Source organism: Hemibagrus wyckioides, linkage group LG26 (genome assembly GCF_019097595.1).
Source record: "Hemibagrus wyckioides isolate EC202008001 linkage group LG26, SWU_Hwy_1.0, whole genome shotgun sequence".
Taxonomy (NCBI): domain Eukaryota; kingdom Metazoa; phylum Chordata; class Actinopteri; order Siluriformes; family Bagridae; genus Hemibagrus; species Hemibagrus wyckioides.
In genome coordinates, this window is record NC_080735.1 from 14,173,422 (window position 1) to 14,194,028 (window position 20,607).

General features: G+C 39.4%; 1 protein-coding gene across 2 annotated transcripts in view; it reads right to left on the reverse strand.

Annotated features, from left to right (window-relative positions):
- Nucleotides 1-20,607, reverse strand: part of vps8 (VPS8 subunit of CORVET complex) — a 129,730-nt gene that overhangs the window by 70,053 nt on the left and 39,070 nt on the right. The window contains exons 22-33 of one of the 2 annotated variants that reach the window (XM_058380403.1): nt 18,740-18,829; nt 16,337-16,388; nt 15,197-15,239; nt 15,047-15,119; nt 13,134-13,256; nt 11,714-11,785; nt 11,206-11,325; nt 10,269-10,325; nt 8,803-8,885; nt 3,538-3,622; nt 3,350-3,448; nt 1,055-1,144 (exon numbers count right to left, since the gene is read on the reverse strand). In XM_058380403.1, the coding sequence (XP_058236386.1) occupies nt 1,055-1,144; nt 3,350-3,448; nt 3,538-3,622; nt 8,803-8,885; nt 10,269-10,325; nt 11,206-11,325; nt 11,714-11,785; nt 13,134-13,256; nt 15,047-15,119; nt 15,197-15,239; nt 16,337-16,388; nt 18,740-18,829 (987 nt within the window). Of the gene's footprint in view, nt 1-1,054; nt 1,145-3,349; nt 3,449-3,537; nt 3,623-8,802; nt 8,886-10,268; nt 10,326-11,205; nt 11,326-11,713; nt 11,786-13,097; nt 13,257-15,046; nt 15,120-15,196; nt 15,240-16,336; nt 16,389-18,739; nt 18,830-20,607 lie in introns of both variants that reach the window. The other variant, XM_058380402.1, reaches the window with a different exon arrangement.

The following is a 20,607-nucleotide window of genomic DNA, read 5'->3' on the forward strand; positions in this document are numbered from 1 at the left end:
AAGCCTGATGTGTTTTGGAAACAAGTGCTGTGGACTGATGAAGTTAAAATAGAACTCTTTGGCCACAATCAGCAAAGGCATGTTTGGAGAAAAAAAAAGGAGCAGTATTTCATGAAAAGAACACCTTGCCAACTATTAAGCATGGGGGTGGATCTATCATGCTTTGGGGTTGTTTTGCAGCCAGTGGCACAGGAAACATTGCACGGGTGGAGGGAAGAATGGATTCCACTAAATACCAGCAAATTCTGGAAGCAAACATCACACCATCTGTAAAAAAGCTGAAGCTGAAAAGAGGATGGCTTCTACAACAGGACAATGATCCTAAACATACCTCGAAGAGATAGATTTCCTATATAGCTATAGAATAGATTTCTTATATAGATATAGAATAGATTTCTATAAATTATTTATAGAAATAATTCCTATATATTCCTATATATTTATAGGAAATTATAATTTCCGATAAATATATATATATTTATATATATATATATATATATATATATAGAGAGAGAGAGAGAGAGTATATCCAGATTCGATATCAGATGGGGTAAAAAGGCAAAAATCTGATTTTATTCTTTAAGAAATTGGCCTGATCTCTAGAGTTCGTAGAGCAATGCGACAAAGCTGTCAGAGGTAGAGGACAGGAAGGCTTAGTGTCACTCAAGCAGGTGCTCTGTGCAGCCGTGGTGAGCAGAAACGCATGTCAGAATGGACATCAGGTCCGAGACGGACAGCAGAAGACTACACTGTGTTCCTCTCCTATCAGCCAGAAACAGGAATCTGAAGCTACAGTGAACAAAGGCTCATCGAAAGTGTTACAGATTGGTCTGAATGTATAATGTATGCACAGACAGCTTCTGGAAATTTCAATACGACAAGCTGAATAAAACATGGCAGAGTCATTTCAGATGATGAGACACAAGATTCAGCTTCATTACACGCCATGTTTGACCACACGCTCTACTCCAACACGGTCTTTATCTTAGCTGGTGTTCACACTTGATAAGTAATGATTAATGATGATGTACGATACTCTGTGACTGACTCTCACCTGTAGTGCGGTGATGATAGCCTCGACCTCGCTGAGAAAGTGACCAGCCACCAGCTCGGCCGCTTTGGCAGGGTTAATACTAACCAGGTCCTGCAAGACAGAGAACATCCAATCAGCATTTAGCGAAGTTGCTACTCAACGAATCAGGGATGTGCTAAAGGCATGGGTGTTTACTTTAGCATCACACTAGCAAGCAGCAGGTCACATGACTTGTTTGTTATATTTTCTCTTGTGAAAGAGAAGCGACTGATACTGGTGTTGCTTGTGTAGGATCATTTCAATAATTGGGATCTTAAGAATAAAGTATACCTAGCATGGATGTTTAAACTGTTGTAGCTTAGGGTGTCCACTGTGTGTGCATTGGAATGTGACCATACTATATATAGTACCGTAAGCTGGACCTAGGCAGAGTGGCCCCAAATAAGAAACAGACGATGTATAGTGGAAACTTGAAGCATATAAAATGGGGAAGACTGGTTAAAGAGGAGTTGCTTTGCAAACCAGTTCAGGCTCAGAGTGATCTCTTCAACAGCTGCCAACAAGTCAACACTTACAAGCGTCATATTTGTGTGAATATTGGTGGCTTGATTTACATGCTACACGCTAGGCTTCACACTAGCTGCATTTTAGCAGGTTAGCAAAGCAAGTTAACAATACAAGTTACATAAATTCTTCCAAGCTGTATTTTTCTTCATGTCTCTATTTGTCTTGTCTCGAGAGGTCACTGATGTATGATATTGCTGTAAGACTCAAATCTGGTCTGCATTTCTATTGGATTCCTGAACATAGTGTTTACAAATACAAATTTGTGCCGCGTTTTATTTTCGCATGCACAAGAACTCGTTTCTTCTTCTAGAAAACGGCCCGGTCATTGTCACAATGCATTAATGGCCTCAGCTAGTGGAAGTTAAGACTCGGCTTCTAGAAGCTTTTCAGTGGGTTTCAGTCTTTATCTTGATTCACTCTAGCTTTCATTTGGACTCGATCTCGATTTGGCTTCGACTCCCTTAAGACCCGGGCTTGAATTCTCAGCTAGTCCTGGGCTTGGATTTAACAATGTTGATCTTGAACACAGCCTTAGACACACCCCCATAAGACAGTATACGATAAAGGCATGGTCATAAGGTGTTCTTCTATTTGTGAACAACAGACAGGAAATAGGAACTAAGTGAAGGTCAGAACTGCAGTAGTGAGTGAGAAAATAAAAATAAAAGAAAGAAAGAAAGAAAGAAAGAAAGAAAGAAAGAAAGAAAGAAAGAAAGAAAGGAAGAAAGAAAAAGAAAGATTTTTTTAAAATAATAAATAAATGAAAAATAAAATAAAATAAAATACAAGTAAAATAAAATAAAATAAAATACAAGTAAAATAAAATAAAATAAAATAGATAAGTCTGGACCACATGTTCTATTTGAGCGAATCACTCTATCCTCGATTCACACGACAGTCTGACAACGTGACAGATCACACTCATTTTCTATGTACCACGCGATTGTCGGGCGCCGTTGTCAATTTTCCGTTTGAATTGACATTTTATTAGTTCTATGCAAATGAATTCTGACAACCGTAAAATGACGATTCAAATGTCAGTTGCGTGCTACGTAGAAAATGAGTGTGATCAGTCACGTTGTCACTCGGTCGTGTGGATCTGGTATAATGCACTGCTTATCTGTGTTTAATAAATTTGTTAGCTCGAGGTTTCATTAAAGATCTCATGGACACTTAAGAGTAAACTAAATATATTGAAAAGAACTCGCTTCTCACGAATCATTATAGCCTTGAATAGGGACTAGAATTCAATTCAATCTGTAGCACTTTTAACTATAGACTTATAGCCACAAAGCCGCTTTACACAATTATATACATTCAGGGTGTAAATTATTAATTTGTAATTGTATTAATTCATCCCTAATGACAAGCCAGGGGCAATTGTAGTGAGGAAAATCTCCCTGGGACTATACGAGGCATTACACAGCAATTATTTAATCAGGAATTTCATTCTAGTTTTAATACGAAGTCTATTTTGTTGACCGTTCACTGAAGGAGATTTGATTGCATATCAATTGCAGCCATCAAAGCGATTGTTCTATAGAGGGCAGGAAGCAGATTAGTATTATCATAATGCAATATTTCAATCTTGAGCACACCGATTAGCCTGGAACGACATAAGGAAAATAATAACGTGGGTGATGTAGGTTCTAACGGACAGCCTTCTACGTCTATAGATCATGAAGCAAAATCCAGAAGCCAAACGATTCCTGGCGTAAACTTCTTCCTGCAAAGCAAGCCTCCTCTCACCTTAATGTGCTCTAAGGATTTGTTCCATGCGGTCTGCTTCTCCTCTGGACTGTAGCCAGGCATGGACAGGATGTTATGGATGTAGTTATAAACCTCCTCCTAAGCAGAACAACAGAAAGGCTCTGGGTTTAGAGTGCGGGATAGATAAGGAAACCTGGAGTCAAAATTATGGAGGGGTGAAGATTTACCTTTCTTAAGGGGTCCTTCAGGTAGCAGGCAATGATTCGATCATACAGATGCTTCTGCTCATACAAAAACTCACAGATCTGATAGCTGGATAGAGACAGAGAATGAAGCACAGAGAGGGGGGAAAAGAATATTAGAGTGAGAAAGAGATATTCATCTTAAAAAATAAATCAAATAAAAGCAAACCGATGAGCAGGTGGAAATTAAAAGCTAAACTTTCTTTGACCCGAATGTCCTCAGTAAAGAAAAAAAAAGAAAATAATGTTTGACTCTCCACTTAATTGCTGCCTAATTATACAGAACAGGTTTAAATGAAAAGCAAAGATAATTGAAGGTAATTAGTCTGAGGCCCTCAAGGGAGAAAAACGTCCCTGGGTTTCATCGTGCAAAAGCCCAAAGCTGGATAAAATATTAGATAGTAAACATCGGTTATAATCTCACTTTTGGACTGCATTCATCACTACAACGAGAATTAATTATGAAAAATCTCCTCATACACTGCAGGGTAATGGACAGCACATTAACAGTGTTCAATGAAAGCAATAATCTCAAGGCTACACCTCAGGGTCCACTACTACGAATGTTGATTCACCGTTTTAAAGTATTAAATCAATAATACGAACGATATAAAATCTGTGATTGAATCTATTTGAGACTGAATGTGTAAGCACAAAAATCGCTTAAACAGTATTTATAACAAACCAGCCATCAGCCAAGACGGATCAGATATCAAATCAAAGGAAAAAGCAACAAATCTGATCTTAAAGAATGTCCATAGTGGTTGTACCTCCTGTAACTCAAATAATAACTCTTTACAGCCGAGGTTATGAGACTGGACAGGCTAATTGGTTTGCATATTGGCTGCTTTAAAGGTTGAAGCTAGCCAGTACCATCTTTTCAATCTGATGCTGCTGCTCATGGTGAATCACGGCATAACACATTTGTAAAACACTGAAATGGAAGAGATATCAACCCTCTTCCGCATACATGTCTTCAGAAAAACCCACCGCTGGCTAGTGTCACCATATCGTTTCTCTGTTGAACCAAACAGGAGGCAGTTTACTCTAACAACTGAAAAGAATTAAATCCTATTAAGGGGGACTGTGAAGAGGAAATGCTTGCAGCAGTCAGTGGAAACAGAAGTCTTGAAGAAACATTAAGTGGGCCTTGGACAATAGACAAGAGCAATGGACAGACATTACACATTAAACTGCAGAAACAGAGCACACTATCCTGAGTCACGGCTCGGACAAAGCATTTAAAGTGCATGCTTTTTCATTCTTGGTGTTATTAAATAATAAATGGTTTAACTAGTTCTTCTGTCAGTAAATAAATATTTGGTCTAACAAATGTAACTGAGTCCTCACTAAAGAACCATGGGTGGAGCAGGACCTCAAGAGGAGGTAAGAGTAGGCGGGTCAGCTCAGACTCCCCCAGGTAACAGAAGATGGGTCAGGTTCAACTTCATCCAGGGAAGTGGAGGTGGGTCAGGTCCAACTTCTACCAAGTAATAGAACGTGGGTCAGGTCCATCAGGTCCAACGTACACCACGTAATAAAAGGTGGATCAGGTCCATCAGGTGCAACTTCCCCCAGGTAGAGCTGGGTGATTAATCGTTATTATCGATTAATTCGAAGTTATGGTTTATGTTGATGTTGAAAAAACGAAAATCGATTTTCCATTTTCACTTTGGTTTGGCAGAGCGAGCTTCGTAGTTCTGCGATGCAAAGAGCTTGTTTCTAAGAGAGGCGCGGTTTCTTCAGGTTTCTTCATACGCGCAGAAAGACAGGGAGGAGACAAAAGTCTGCCGCCGTTTTCATATGAAATTTAAAGGGGACTGAAGCGATCATGAATTTGTGTAGAGTTTAAGGAGAATCACAGAATTCTTGAATAGAAATGTTAAACATGGCCTAGTGACGAAAACGGCAGCAGACTTCGGCTCCTCCCCATCTTTCAGCGCGTTCTTGAATCCGACTGAAGAAACCGCGGCGTCGCAGAGCGAGGATCAGAGGATGTGTGTGTGTGTGATCAGGAAGACTCGTATTTGGCTTGTTCAGTACTGAAATATTATACATATCTATGCAATACAGTGGAATGCTGCAATAAGTTTACCATCATACCCTGTTAGTCAAACCTTTTATTTATTTATTTATTTGTTTGTTTGTTTTTTGTTACTATTATACCCTCATTGGGGGCGGAGTTCCCCTTAAATGAAAATCCTAGACTCGCCCCTGATTGTGCCTATATACACAGATGTAAAATGCTGTCTGGCTCCTGTTTGATTTTATTTAGCGTGTTAGTTGCGTGTTAGTTTATTTAGCGTGTTAGTTGCGTGTTAGTTTATTTAGCGTGTTAGTTGCGTTAGTTTATTTAGCGTGTTAGTTGCGTGTTAGTTTATTTAGCATGTTAGTTGCGTGTTAGTTTATTTAGCGTGTTAGTTGAATTTACAAAATTGTTTTTCTTCAGGGATTTTTTTCCAGGTGACAGTTATTTATTTTATAAAAAGTGATTTAAGGTAAGTCTGCAGTGTGCACTTTACAAATCCCTCATATTTTGTTATATTACTTTATTTTACTAGAATAATTAGAACTTGTAAAGACTGGTGAATTTTTGCATTTTATAAATCCCCAAAAAAGGTTTTTATGTTGTATTGATTATTGTTTTTCTAAAATAATAAAAAAAAACTTGTTAGTGAAAGTAATTTTGCACTTTTAGTCCAAATTAGCAGTTCATATGTTTGGTTATATTGTTTTTGCTCAAATTTAAAAAATCTATTCTATAGTCTCTAGTGTTTTATTAAACTTTTTTAAAGAAAAATAATCGTTTTAAAATCGAAAATTGAATTTTGTTTTAAAAAATCAGAAATTCAATTTTTTGGCCATATTGCCCAGCTCTACCCCTAGGTAATAGAAGGTGGATCAGGTCCATCAGGTCCAACTTCCCTCAGGTAATAGAAGGTGGGTCCAGTCCATCAGGTCCAACTTCCCTCAGGTAATAGAAGGTGGGTCCAGTCCATCAGGTCCAACATCCCTCATGTAATAGAAGGTGGGTCCAGTCCATCAGGTCCAACATCCCCCAGGTAATAAAAGGTGGATCAGGTCCATCAGGTCCAACATCCCTCAGGTAATAGAAGGTGGGTCCGGTCCATCAGGTCCAACATCCCTCAGGTAATAGAAGGTGGGTCCAGTCCATCAGGTCCAACTTCCCTCAGGTAATAGAAGGTGGGTCCAGTCCATCAGGTCCAACATCCCTCATGTAATAAAAGGTGGGTCCAGTCCATCAGGTCCAACATCCCCCAGGTAATAAAAGGTGGATCAGGTCCATCAGGTCCAACATCCCTCAGGTAATAGAAGGTGGGTCCGGTCCATCAGGTCCAACATCCCCCAGGTAATAAAAGGTGGATCAGGTCCATCAGGTCCAACTTCTCTCAGGTAATAGAAGGTGGGTCCAGTCCATCAGGTCCAACATCCCTCAGGTAATAGAAGGTGGGTCCGGTCCATCAGGTCCAACATCCCCCAGGTAATAAAAGGTGGATCAGGTCCATCAGGTCCAACATCCCTCAGGTAATAGAAGGTGGGTCCGGTCCATCAGGTCCAACATCCCCCAGGTAATAAAAGGTGGATCAGGTCCATCAGGTCCAACTTCCCTCAGGTAATAGAACGTGGGCCAGAGCCATCAGGTCCAACTTCCCCCAGGTAATAAAAGGTGGGTCAGGTCCAACTTTCCCCAAGCAATGGAAGATGGATCAGGTCCATCAGGTCCAAATTCCATCAGGTAATAGAAGGTGTGTCAGGTCCAGCTTTCCCCAGGTAATAGAAGGTGGGTCATGTCCAAATTCCCCCCAGGAAATAGAAGGTGGGTCATGTCCAACTTCCCCCAGGTAATAGAAGGTGTGTCAGGTCTGACTCCACCCAGGGAAAAGGAGATGGGTCAGATCCAAATTCCCACAGGTAATAGAAGGTGGGTCAGGTCCATCAGGCCCAACTCCCCCCAGGTAACAGAAGGTGGTTTATGTCCAACTCCCCCCAGGTAATACAAAGTGGGTCAAGGTCCATTAGGTCCAATTCCCCCCAGGTAATAGAAGGTGGGTCAGGTCCATGAAGTCTATCTCTCCCACGTAAAATAAGGTGGGTCAGGTCTGTCAGGTCCAACTTTCCCCCATAGAAAGTCAATCAGGTTTATCAGGTCCGACTTCCCCAGGTAATAAAAGGTGGGTCATGTCCAACTTCCCCCAGGTAACAGGAGGTGGATCAGGTCCAACTTCACTCCTCTCATCTTTAGGTCCAGTAATGAGAGGTACTTGACAATGCAGCTAGGTTATAACTGGTCCTCTGTATGAAATGACATGGCGCAGGCACACGTAAAGCTCTCTCTAATGTTTCTGGTCCTTGCATAAAGGAGGATTCATCTAGTTAATAGCTACAGACGAAACTCAGTGAGAGAATAAAAGATGCAAAAATTGATTTGGCATTTACTGCAATAAAGTTTACATCAATCAGTTATATTTCCCTGAAACTGACTTGGCAGCACATTAAATTAATGAATGTCTTAAGATCACTCTATCCATCACAATTAAATTTTAAGTAAGGAATAAGACACTTGGGGGTATGTTGATATATGAAATTTAAGGTTATGTGATGTAGATCATCACGGAACAGAGTTACTGTTACTATGGCGAGGTTGATTATTTGCCAAAAGCAGCATTTCCCAAAGTGTTAATGTTTCTCGTACAACAGCTTTTTCCCAACGCTAACAATCCAGGTAATTGTTAGATTTCACACAGCCTAAGGAAATAAAACAAAAATACAGCTTGGCATGTTCCCGAGACATCGCAGAAAACAAAGCCTTCTGTCTTGAAGACTTTCTGAAGGACTGAAGTAAAGCGCTGACACTGAAGTCTCTTTCCAAAAATGCCTAATAAAGAAAAATTATTAACAATTACAGACATTTTTAAAATCTGGAGCATCCACTAATGCTACTGTTGCTTTTTCCTTGGATTTCAACCCTGGTTTCATGTCACATTATATTAGTTTGCCAAAAGAAATTGTTAAATTCGTCATTATTTTTAAAGATGGAACAAATCTATTACATTTTTGTCAGCAAGCATTATATTTTTGATTAATCCAAAAAGGTAAGAAGATTTTTTTCGCTCAGATTTGATGGTAGAGTTGGAGCTACAGCTTTACATCTCCTTCATGATGCTAATGATCAGTGTAAATATTCCTTTGTCAGGTTGTTAATCTGTGCTTTCAGCAACAAACACTTACAATTCTGCCTTTTCTGCCAAGGTGAGGAGTCGTCCTTCATCGAACTGGACCATGCCTCCCACCTGCAGCAACTCCAACAGCACCTGCAAGAGAGAGAGAGAGAGAGAGAGAGAGAGAGAGAGAGAGTGATGTGATGTGATGTGATGTGATAAAGTCACCTGACCTCACCGGAGCCGTTTCCGAGCCAGATCTACATGGACCTATTTATGTATTTATCAGAACGGAACAGAAGGGCTTAAGGAAAAAGGATTCAATTTGTGTTGGTGGGATTTGGTGCGCTTTGAAAACTGAGCAGCGGAAGATAAAAGGGAAACGCTGGTCCAGCTGAATACCACCACTGCCCCCGCATCTCTCCATCAACAAGCTGCTGGTGCTTATTGTCTAACCATCCATCCAACCATCCATCTCTCTTTATATCCATCCATATATCCATCCATCCAAACATCTATCTATCTATATATCCATCCATCCAAACATCTATCTATCTATCTATCTATCTATCTATCTATCTATCTATCTATCTATCTATCTATCTATCTATCTATCCAACCATCCATCCAACCATCCATCTCTCTTTATATCCACCCATATATCCATCCATCCAAACATCTATCTATCTATCTATCTATCTATCTATCTATCTATCTATCTATCTATCTATCTATCTATCTATCTATCCAACCATCCATCTCTCTTTATATCCACCCATATATCCATCCATCCAAACATCTATCTATCTATCTATCTATCTATCTATCTATCTATCTATCTATCTATCTATCTATCCAACCATCCAACCATCCAACCATCCATCCATCCATCCATCTCTCTTTATATCCATCCATATATCCATCCATCCAAACATCTATCTATCTATCTATCTATCTATCTATCTATCTATCTATCTATCTATCTATCTATCTATCTATCTATCTATCCATCCATCCATCCATCCATCGAAGCAGTGCTTGAGTTATAAAAATTAGACAGAAGTAGGATCACAAGTGGATCAAGCATGTCACTTTCTAACTCATTAGCATTAGCAGAGCATTAGCTTGTATAGTATATAAAATCTTGTAATCGTTAATTACAGATCATTATGCTAATTTGAAGCATTTCATGATCTGCCAATAAACTAAGACAATTTAAAAAATGAAATTAATAACAAATAGAATTCAGAAATTGGTTCAATACCTAATATGTTTGGTTTATTGAAATCTTTTGTAATCCAATATATTTAGAGTATTTTCACTTGCTAAGATGTCATTTTTCTTTGCAATAATTAAGCTATATGCTAAGATCTCGTATCACTTGTAAGAATCTATCTATAAATAAATTAATTAATTAATTAATAAGCAAAAAAATTAATTTATTAATTAATAAGCAAGCAAATAAATAAATAATAATAATAAATTAATCAGTTGAATAATTGTTGACTAATGCAAAACCAGTTCATGAGTTTTTACCTGCTGCCTCTCTGTGTGTCTGGAATCATCATCTGGACTGCACAGAAACTCCAGAACCTGCATTTAACCAGATCAGAGTTACACTTCCTACACAAATCACACTGCGTTTAACATGAGCATACTGAGCTCCATATTGAGTCAGAGCAATTACAAGTTCCTCAAGGCCAAGAAATGAAAGCCATCATCATCGTCAACAACAAACAACAACAACAAAATGAAAAGATTTACAGCTGCTTTTCACTGGCGCCCGTCTCAGATCCTCCCAGCTTAGTGTGAGCCCGTCACTTTTCAACCACGAAATCACTTTCACACCTCTAATAAGACGGAGTTATTTTTACGGTGAGCCGCTAATTGCTTTGGAGTCGTCACAACGTTAATGCCTGCTGCTGTTTCCGAAAACATGGTGACGCATACGCTGTAATGTACATAATCCGACTATCCGGCGTCGCGCAGAGGAAGAAGTGAGTTACTCGTGTGCAGTGAGGATTTAATACGTAATTTCTATTCTGAACGCGAGCGAGAGCGGCACAGGAGAAAAGCGTTCGCCGTATCATCGTCAGGAGCTCATGGGTACGGATCCACTCGATGATCACATGTTGAATGTGGAAGGAGGTGGATAGCGCTGTTGTCTGAGTGGATCATCTTCAATGAAACCATCCATCCATTTTCAGTACCGATTATCCTACACAGGGTCACAGGGAACCTGGAGTCTCTCGCCGGGGACAGTCTGAACAGGGTGCCAAGGCATCACAGGCTAAGGCTAAGACATGGCCACACACACACACTACAGAGAATTTAGAGATACCAATTAGCCTATAATTCGTCTTTGGCTTGGGGGAGGAAACCAGAGAACCCAGAGGAAACTGCACATTTGACTCCATAGTACCCAATCCCAATCAATAATCTTCATATCTACATAGAAAACACATCAAGTCACCTGATCAAACAACTTCCTGTTGACGAAGAGGGTGTTGTCGGGTTTGGCAAGCTGCCGGGCGAGGAAGGTGAACAGGCAGCCCACCTGGGAAGGGGTGAAGTCCGAGTTATCCACCATGACCTGCCCGAAACATTTACACACCCACACATACACACACACACACAGAAAAAGACACACTTTTCATTAAAAAGCTATGGATAAAAATACCTCTACTATTCATGAGTGATCAGAAAGGGGAGGGCGAGCATGAGAGGAGCTGGAGATGAGAGAGGAGGCAGGCTGTGAGTAAGGGATGTGGGTTGAGCTATAATAAGAGCGTTTGATGGAGGAGTTCTAAGCAGCTGCTTAGTCGGACTGTACCAGCTCCTGTGCTGATGAAGTGATTGCATTTAGCTGATTACCACCGTGATGATGACACTGAAGACAGTGTGTGTGTGTGAGAGAGTGCAAGATTGTGAAAAAGGCTGTAATAAAAAGCAACTCAATAAAAAAAGAATCAAGTCTCTACCTTGAGTAAAATGTCCACAATCCTTTGCTGGTACTCCAGAGCCTGTTTGTCGTTCTTAAAATCCTCGAACGTCTGAAAGGAACGAAATGATTAAAGCAATTACACCATTGTCCACTTATCCCGAACACAATTGATTAAATTTGCGTCTTTCAAAAAGGTCTTTCGTTATTGAAGGGGGGGGGGGGGTATATTCATCATTCAATAGTGCTGAAGGGCCAAAATGTTATAATATTATTTCTGCTGTTGATGCTTTGTTAATTATTTGTTAAATAATACTTTATGACTGAAGAATAATTTAGTTGCATAATAATAGTGCACACTTAAAAGTCTCCTTAAAAATAAAATTTTTTTCTTAGTTTAAACATTCTATTTTGCTCTGAAATAAAACCACTGTATTTGTTCAGCAGTCAAATTAAGCTGAGAAATACCCCTGGCCTTATAATTTGTGCATGCGGTGTTGAACTGACATTTATTTAACATTTGTTCAAAGAGGTCTCTAGTGTCAGCGCTGTGGAACAATCAGAGGACGTTTCCTGTCATGGGGAAAAGACGTTAAGGTTCTGCTTTGCCTTTTTGTCGGCAACATGACGAGCATTTGGTTTTTGTTTTTTAATAAAAAAATAACCTGGAGAAAAAAAAGCTAGGTGAGACTGAGGGGAATATCTGATTATAGCTGCGTAAGGAAAGGAAGAAACCTCCATAAATGCATGTAACTAACATCTTATCACATTTAATTCCATCGTTAAATTATTTTGCTTTACTATATAAAGTTATAACACTGAATTCAACCAACTAACAAGCTAAACATCCAGATCTGTACTTATTTATATTTATATTAGATATTTATAGACGTGCAAATCCAAAGTATCACCTAAATTACTTCTGACTTTAGGCCACGCCTCCTACCAGATGCTTATGCTTTAGGCCACGCCTCCTCCCCGATGCTTGTTTGTGCTGAGAAAGTAAGTGATTTTCTATCTCTGTATCATCCTTTTACAGAAGAAGAAGGCTTTATTATCGCCACACATCCATTAAAGCACGTTTTCTTCGGATATCCCAGCTGAGGAATTTGGAGTGAGAGCGCAGGGGCAGCTATGATACAGCGCCCCTGGAGCAGAGAGGGTTAAGGGTCTTGCTCAGTTGCCCAACAGTGGAGCAGGTTGGTGGTGCTGGGGCTCGAACCCTGATCCGCCGATCAACACCCCAGAGCCTTAACGACTTGAGCTACCTGTGTCCACGTTTATAGAAATGAGAACTCACAATCTGATCTGGACCCAGTTAGCCTTATTTATGTGTTTAACTCGTAGCTACATGTTATCTACATAGCTCTAGTGCAACTCTTTGGTGGATCAGCTGCATGTGCAGTAAGAGAGGAATTGTGTACATTTGTGGTTTTAACGTAGTTACTGTCGATCCGCACCAGCGCCAGGACGTTGAGAAACTCTCGGGTGTCGAAGTGCAGCAGGGTCCGGATGTAGGGATACACCTCCTCCTCGTCCTGGACAGCTTCTAACGAGTGCAGACGAATCAGGAACTCGAACACCTGAAACACATCCAGTGAAGAGTGAGGGCTTGATGAAGACCTTTATGGCTAGAAAGGTCATTCTATTCACAGAGATGTGAAGCCAATTGGTTGTCTTATTGCAACGTCCTCTTTGTCTTTGTTTATAAACCTTCTCAGGTATCTATGTAAATCGGGCAAGTGTGAAGAACCTGTGTAAAAAAAAATCTAATTTTGTCCCTAACGCAGAATGACTTATGAACTGAGGTTCTTTTGAAACATTTTAGCAGAGAATAAATAAGACGTAATATGACATAGATATAATAATTATGTACGAGTATGACAAAGACATAGATATAATTATTTCTATAAATGATATTATTGCAAAGGGCGGGCCAACCTCATATTACATTCATGTGCATGTAAAGGCAGACGTCCTGAAACTTTTGGCAATATATATTACAAGCGATCAAAAGTAATTGTACACACGGACGTTAAACAAAACTGTCAGGACATTCACGTTTAGGATTATTTGATCGAGGCCTTACAAATGAGGCTACTAGACTAGCAGTTGTGTGTGTGTGTGTTAGCCATTATGTGCTATTCAAACAGACACAAAGGCTACTAATGAGACACATCTCTGATGCAACTATTATAGATTATAAGGATAGCAAAGTGTGTGTGTGTGTGTGTGTGTGTGTGCGCGTGGTGGGCAGAGAGATCTGGGATAAAACTAAGATCAAAGCTGACTCGGGCTGTGTGTCTAGCTTTCAGCATGACCCCCTATGTCTGACAAAATAATACATTAAATAGAACACACACACACACACACACACATATACACAGATCTGTGGTCTCTGGGTCACGCTGAATGTGGCAACATTCTGCACAGCAGGATTCCAGGGTTCCCTACAGGACACTAACAGCAACATAGCAGACAGAACACACATACACACACACACACAGATTGATCTGTCTTTATCACCCAAGTGCATCTCCTCCCTAAGCAATCATAAGACAGCCCTTACATCTACATTACCTGGTGATTAGGTGTTGATGAATTTTCCAGCTCTGACAGCAGATCCTGATGTAACATGAATCACAGGTTTATATTTATATTAATGCGCTGGTTCTAATATGTTATTGTTTCTATAGCAACAGCTCTTTCACAGGGACTTGTATGCCAGATGCTTCACATAATCTAATAAGTGTTTAATAAACAGCAGATTAAAAATGGTGTTGTTATTTAACACATAAAACAGAATTATTGAGACGGTGAAGCTTCAGTTAGGAGACACTTACTCTTCGTAATAGTCACTTTCTCTGTGAGCAGATACACTATATTGCCAAAAGTTTTGGGACACCATTCCAAATCATTGAATTCAGGTGATGTTTTTCAGGGACTCCTTAGTTCCAATGAAAGGAACTCTTAATGCTTCAGCATAACAAGACATTTTGGACAATTTCATTGGTCAGACATTGGTCAATTTTGGGATGACCCCTTCCTGTTCCAACATGACTGCACACCAGTGCACAAAGCAAGGTCCATAAAGACATGGATGAGTGAGTTTGGTGTGGAGGAACTTCACAGAGTCCTGACCTCAACCTGATAGAACACCTTTGGGATGAATTAGATTTTTCCCAGATATTTGAAGCTGTTATCACTGCAAAGGGCGGGACAACTCCATATTGCATTCACGTGCATGTAACGACAGACGTCCCAGTTTTGACTTGAGTTTGACTTGAGTTCAGTCTTGACTAGTTTGACACAAACTAGTGTATAAATAACCTTCACACTAATATTTTATTTACACACACACACACACACACACCTGATTTTTAACTTGTGGCACAAGGTCTTCTGGAATGTCCCCTAAAGGATAGGCTCGTCCTGCTAGACAACAGCTGAAAGAGAGAGACAACCCGAATAAACATGACATCACCCTCTGTGTGTGTGTGTGTGTGTGTGTGTGTGAGCTCACCTAATGTAGACGAGCAGCTTATTTCCCATGACCACCTGTTCGTCTGTGAAGAGAAATGTGCACAAATAAAACTACAGAGAAACAAATGTACATAAAACATGTCTCAGTGTATAGTTTTACCTTCTCGAGTCCAAATTCAGGTCCAAAATGGACAAACGCAAGTAGGAAGTTAACAGTTCAAAGACACTAAGCTAGCTAGCTATCTGCGTTATAGCCGTTAATCTCTTCACAGTATTCTATTTACACAATAACAGACGCTAACTAGCAAGCTAGCTCGCTATTTTTATTAATCTTCAGAGACAGTCCCTAAGTGTAACACGAGCCAGCTAGCTATTAAATGATGCTATAAACTTGTTAGCTTTAATCGTTAGCTAACATATACTCACATACCCTCATGGCTCCTTATTGTAACACCAGTCATATTTATTAACAAGCTAAAGCAGAGCCAGCTAGCTTTAATAAACAGTTAGTCAATTTTATCACCGTTTTTACTTTAAACAGTGCTTCTAAATGAAAAGGAAATCTCCTAAAACATTAACTCATGTGTTACAAGCAGAGCAGAGGCTCCATTTTAGCTTGATAACCCTGAGGTAACTTTGGCTAGCTGAACACAACTTAATGGCAAATTATCGCTGCAGATTTCAGTGGGATTTTCCTATTGCTGTAAATTCGCTCCACGGATTGTGAAAACTGTTAGCATTAAACCAAAAAAAGGAAGCACTGAGCACAACTCGGACTCGGTTACAGTAATGTCCTCTCTGGGTTTGTTTATTTTCTTGGTCTTAGTTAACAAGCGTTAAGTACCACAGCCATGAGCCTTAATTCACCTCATGTTTGCACACTAGCAGCAGGAAACTCCTCACTACATTATTAGTTACACTCTGCTATCAAGCTGTGTGGGTTATTGCTAGCTAGCAAACGTAGCCTAGGACGAATTAATTGCAGATTGCTAGCACTAATTTGCCAAGAAGGGTCCTAGTGCTGGCTCTGAGGTGATTTCAACAAGTGATGTGGCTTGTGGAGATCAAATCTGCTAGCAATAATGCTAAAAGCCTGATACAGGACATTGTCTCGGGCAGTTAACTGTTCATTACCACAGACCTGAGGTAATTATTGGAAGATTGTGGGAAGCAGATGTACCTGTGAGAGGTTTGCCGTCTCGCAGAGGAGGACCAATCACCTGGAAGAGTTTCTGAAAACAGGAAATAAAGAACAGATTTGTGCCTCAAAGCAGCACCTACAGTATACACAGCTAAACACTGTGAAGACCAAACTGATCACCCCACCTGCAGCCAAACATGACAAAGGCAGGTGTGTGTGTGTGTGTGTGTGTGTGTGTGTGTGTGTGTGTGTGTGTGTAAATTATTCTCCAATATCAATTCTCTTTCATCTAGCGCTTCAGAGGATCTCGCCGGCTGCAGCACTTTCATCTTCCTCTTGAGCTAATAGTGCATTCACTACTTCATCACAGACCACCTTACACTCACACACTCTCTCTTTCACACACACACACACACACACACACTCACACACACACTCCAACAATCCAAGCAAATCTATTAGCCCACTTTTTATTCTCTCCCGAACCTGAAGAAATTGCCAAACTCATCTAAAAACAAAAACTTCCCTACACCAGCCATGTCTGGACACATAATCTAATTTACAACACTCACATATTTTAATCTCTCTCTCTCTCTCTCTCTCTCTCTCTCTCCCTCATCCTCTTTCCCACATCTATCTATCTATCTATCTATCTATCTATCTATCTATCTATCTATCTATCTATCTATCTATCTATCTATCTGTCTGTCTGTCTGTCTGTGTCTTTCGCTATCTCCCTCACTCTGTATCTATCTGTCTTTCCCTCTCCCTCCCTGTTTCTTTCTTTCTTTCTTTCTTTCTTTCTTTCTTTCTTTCTTTCTTTCTTTCTTTCTTTCTTTCTCTTTCTTTCTTTCTCTCTCCCTCTTTCTTTGTCTATCTTTCTTTCTTTCTCTCTCCCTCCCTCTCTCTCCCTCTATCTCCTCATTCTCTCTCTCTCTAACTATCTATCTATCTTTCTCTCTCTCCCTCTCCCTTTCTTTCTTTCTTTCTTTCTTTCTTTCTTTCTTTCACTCCCTCTTTCTTTGTCTTTCTTTCTTTCTTTCTTTCTTTCTTTCTTTCTTTCTTTCTTTCTTTCTCTCTCCCTCCCTCTCACTCTCTCCCTCCATCTCCTCATTCTCTCTCTCTAACTATCTATCTATCTTTCTTTCTCTCTTTCTCACTCCCTCTCTCTCTCTCTCTCTCTCTCTCTCCCTGTCTTTCTTTCTTTCTCTCCTCTCTCTCCCTCCACCCCCCCCCTCTGTCTGTCTGTCTTTCTCTGTCTTTCTTTCTTTCTCTCTTTCTCTCCATCCCCCCTCTCTCCCTCCTTCTTTCTGTCTCTCTCTCTCCCCCCTCTCTCTGCCTCTTTCTTCCTCCCTCTCTCTCTCTCTCCTCCCACATACATCACCCATCAATAAATACATCAATAAAATCGACCAGCCAACATACTCTTCAGACATTACACAGGTAATCTACATTCATGAACATGGTTCTAACAAACATACTGCAGGAATCACAGAATCACTCTCCTGTCAATACAGACATGCCAAAATATTAGAAACTAAGCCAGATCAGAGAAGCATTATCTGTAGCTATGGCAAAGACAGTAGATGTCATGGTTTTTACGGTTATTTGTGGTTGAACATAATGATCAATTTTTCCTTACAGCAGGGTTTTATAAACGTTATTAAATGCACATGTCTGATAATCAGGTACATCGTGTAGGTCAAGTCGCCATTTTGTACATAAGTTACATAAAACCACTTAAGAACACAACCCTTTAAACCTGACGCTTTGTTCCTTTTCAACACAGAAACCAGATTTTATATAATAATGTATATAAACATATCAAAGAAAAACGCACAGAAGGATGATTTTTCCATCGAAATAAAATTGAACAAATAAAGGTAGTTTATTGTAGCGTGTTTTTTATGTTTATTTTTATTAAATATGTATATTATTATGCTACAGCGACAAAGAAGTATCGCAATACGTCACCTTGCTGTCAGGTCCAAGTGTCTAAGCTAATAATGTTTTACAACACGGCATTGCTGACTGTGGATGTGATTAAAGTTTTTATCCAGGGAGATTATATCAGAGAAACATTAAAATCAGATAATGTTGTTATTGTTGTTGTTTGTTCGGCTGCTCCCTGTTTGGAGTCGCCACAGTGGATCATTTGGTCAGCATGTTTTTAATTTGGCACGGGTTTTACACCGGATGCCCTTCTTGAACCATTTTATCCGGGCTTGGGACCAGCACTAAGAGTTAACTCTTCAGTGGCTGGGTTAGCTCTCTGCCCGGGAATCGAACCCGGGCCATGACAACAAGAGCACGGGATCCTGCTGCTGGACCACCAGGAGACTAACAATAATAATAATAATAATACATTATAATTTGAGTTGATGCTTGAAGCTATACTAAGGTCATGAGTGTTGTGTGTGTGTGTATGTGTGTGTGTGTTACCTCCATGGGGCTGATGTAATCGTTCATGCCACTGTTGAACACGTACATCATGGCATCGTAGAGCTGGTTATCCCAACACATCTGCACCACCTACACACACATTCACACACACACCACAGTGAACATGTTAAGGAGCGGCAGGATTTGAGTGCAGTGTGGGGAAAAAGATGACACTATTTCCAAAAAGCTGGAATTCGGGATGCGGAACCAACGCATTAGTTGGGACACGGAACTGGGAACTTCAAAGCTGGAACCGATACCGGATACAGGACGTGGAATTCCAGACGCTGAATTAAATAAGGTTGAAGGGAACAACGTGCAGCAGGAATATTTTTATTTTAATCTGAAAGGTGATACATGGAAAATTTGGAGCTCTGGAAATCAGAACACTGAAGAAAGAAAAGTCTAGTTTCTTATACTATACTAATACCTGTAGGGGTGAATGATGCTTCATGATATAAAGCAAAAATGTGATGTGCATCGTGGAAATGTGCCATTCACATCATGGAAATCAAGGTAATGTTAATTATTACATTGCTTGAACACCTAAACGTAAAATCTACAATACTACAGTCACATGATCACCATCTTTCATGGAGAGCCTGAATAGGGTTACACATCCATGTAAGAACGGACAAAAGAGAGCTTCTCGGTGGCTCAAAACAACACCAGAGGGCATAGAAATCAGGCATTTTAGCCATTTTAGCTCTATTACTGCCACAGAGCTCACTGGGCTCATTGCTCAAATGAGGATGAGTTTCCCTTCTGAGTCTGGATCCTCTCAAGGTTTCTTCCTCATATCATCTCAGGGAGTTTTTTCCTTGCCACTGTCGCCTCAGGCTCGCTCATTAGGGATGAAATAGTAGCTTAAAAACTTTAGAATTTTTTTTCTACATGTTTCTATACTTTTGTAAAGCTGCATTGAGACAACGTCCATTGTTAAAAACAAAATAGAAATATATTAAATTGAATTGAAAATTGTGTTTTGGTTGAACGTTTACGTTCCCATTTCTGGCTCAGACACTTTGTTTGTACTTTGTTTATTCAATCAAAATTTTTGGGAAAAATGTATTAATTAATTTATTATTATTATTATTATTATTATTATTATTATTATTATACATCATTTAAAATATGTGGAACCGTGTAGTACATTTTGCTTACAATTTTAAACCACTTTTAGAGCACTTTTTTTTTGTTTTGCACTGTTTAGTTTAGTTTCCTCATTTATTTATTTATTTATTTTTCTGCTATATATTGTTATATTCTGCTATATTTTGTAATATTTTATATTTTTGTTATTTGATATATTTTTTGTTATATTTTTGTAGCCTAATTTGGGTATTTTAGTATTTTTTGTTATATTCCTTCCTATTTTATCTATTACCTGTGTTTGTGGATACTGCTGGAAACTGTGAATTTCCCATTGGGATGAATAAAGTATCCATTAAAAGTATCTATCTATCTATCTATCTATCTATCTATCTATCTATCTATCTATCTATCTATCTATCTATCTATCTATCTATCTATCTATCTATCTATCATAAAACTTTTGTTCAAAATATTCTGACAACAGAATCGAATCAAAATCAAAAGCCAGTACTGTGAATTGAATTGTTCCTGGTGTGTATTACTACATTCCTATAACACATTAACATCAATGCAAAAAATCAAGACCCTAACCAATTAAACATGCATCTGAAACAAGATCTGAAATTATTGCATTAGCAAAAATTAAGTACCAGTTTGGCATTATTCAGGCTTCATTCAAAACCGAAAAGAGCACTACAATTAAACTGGTTTCTGTGGGAGGTGCAAGACGGTGTTTACGGCTCTACACTGAAATCTGTACGCAGGTGGGTCTT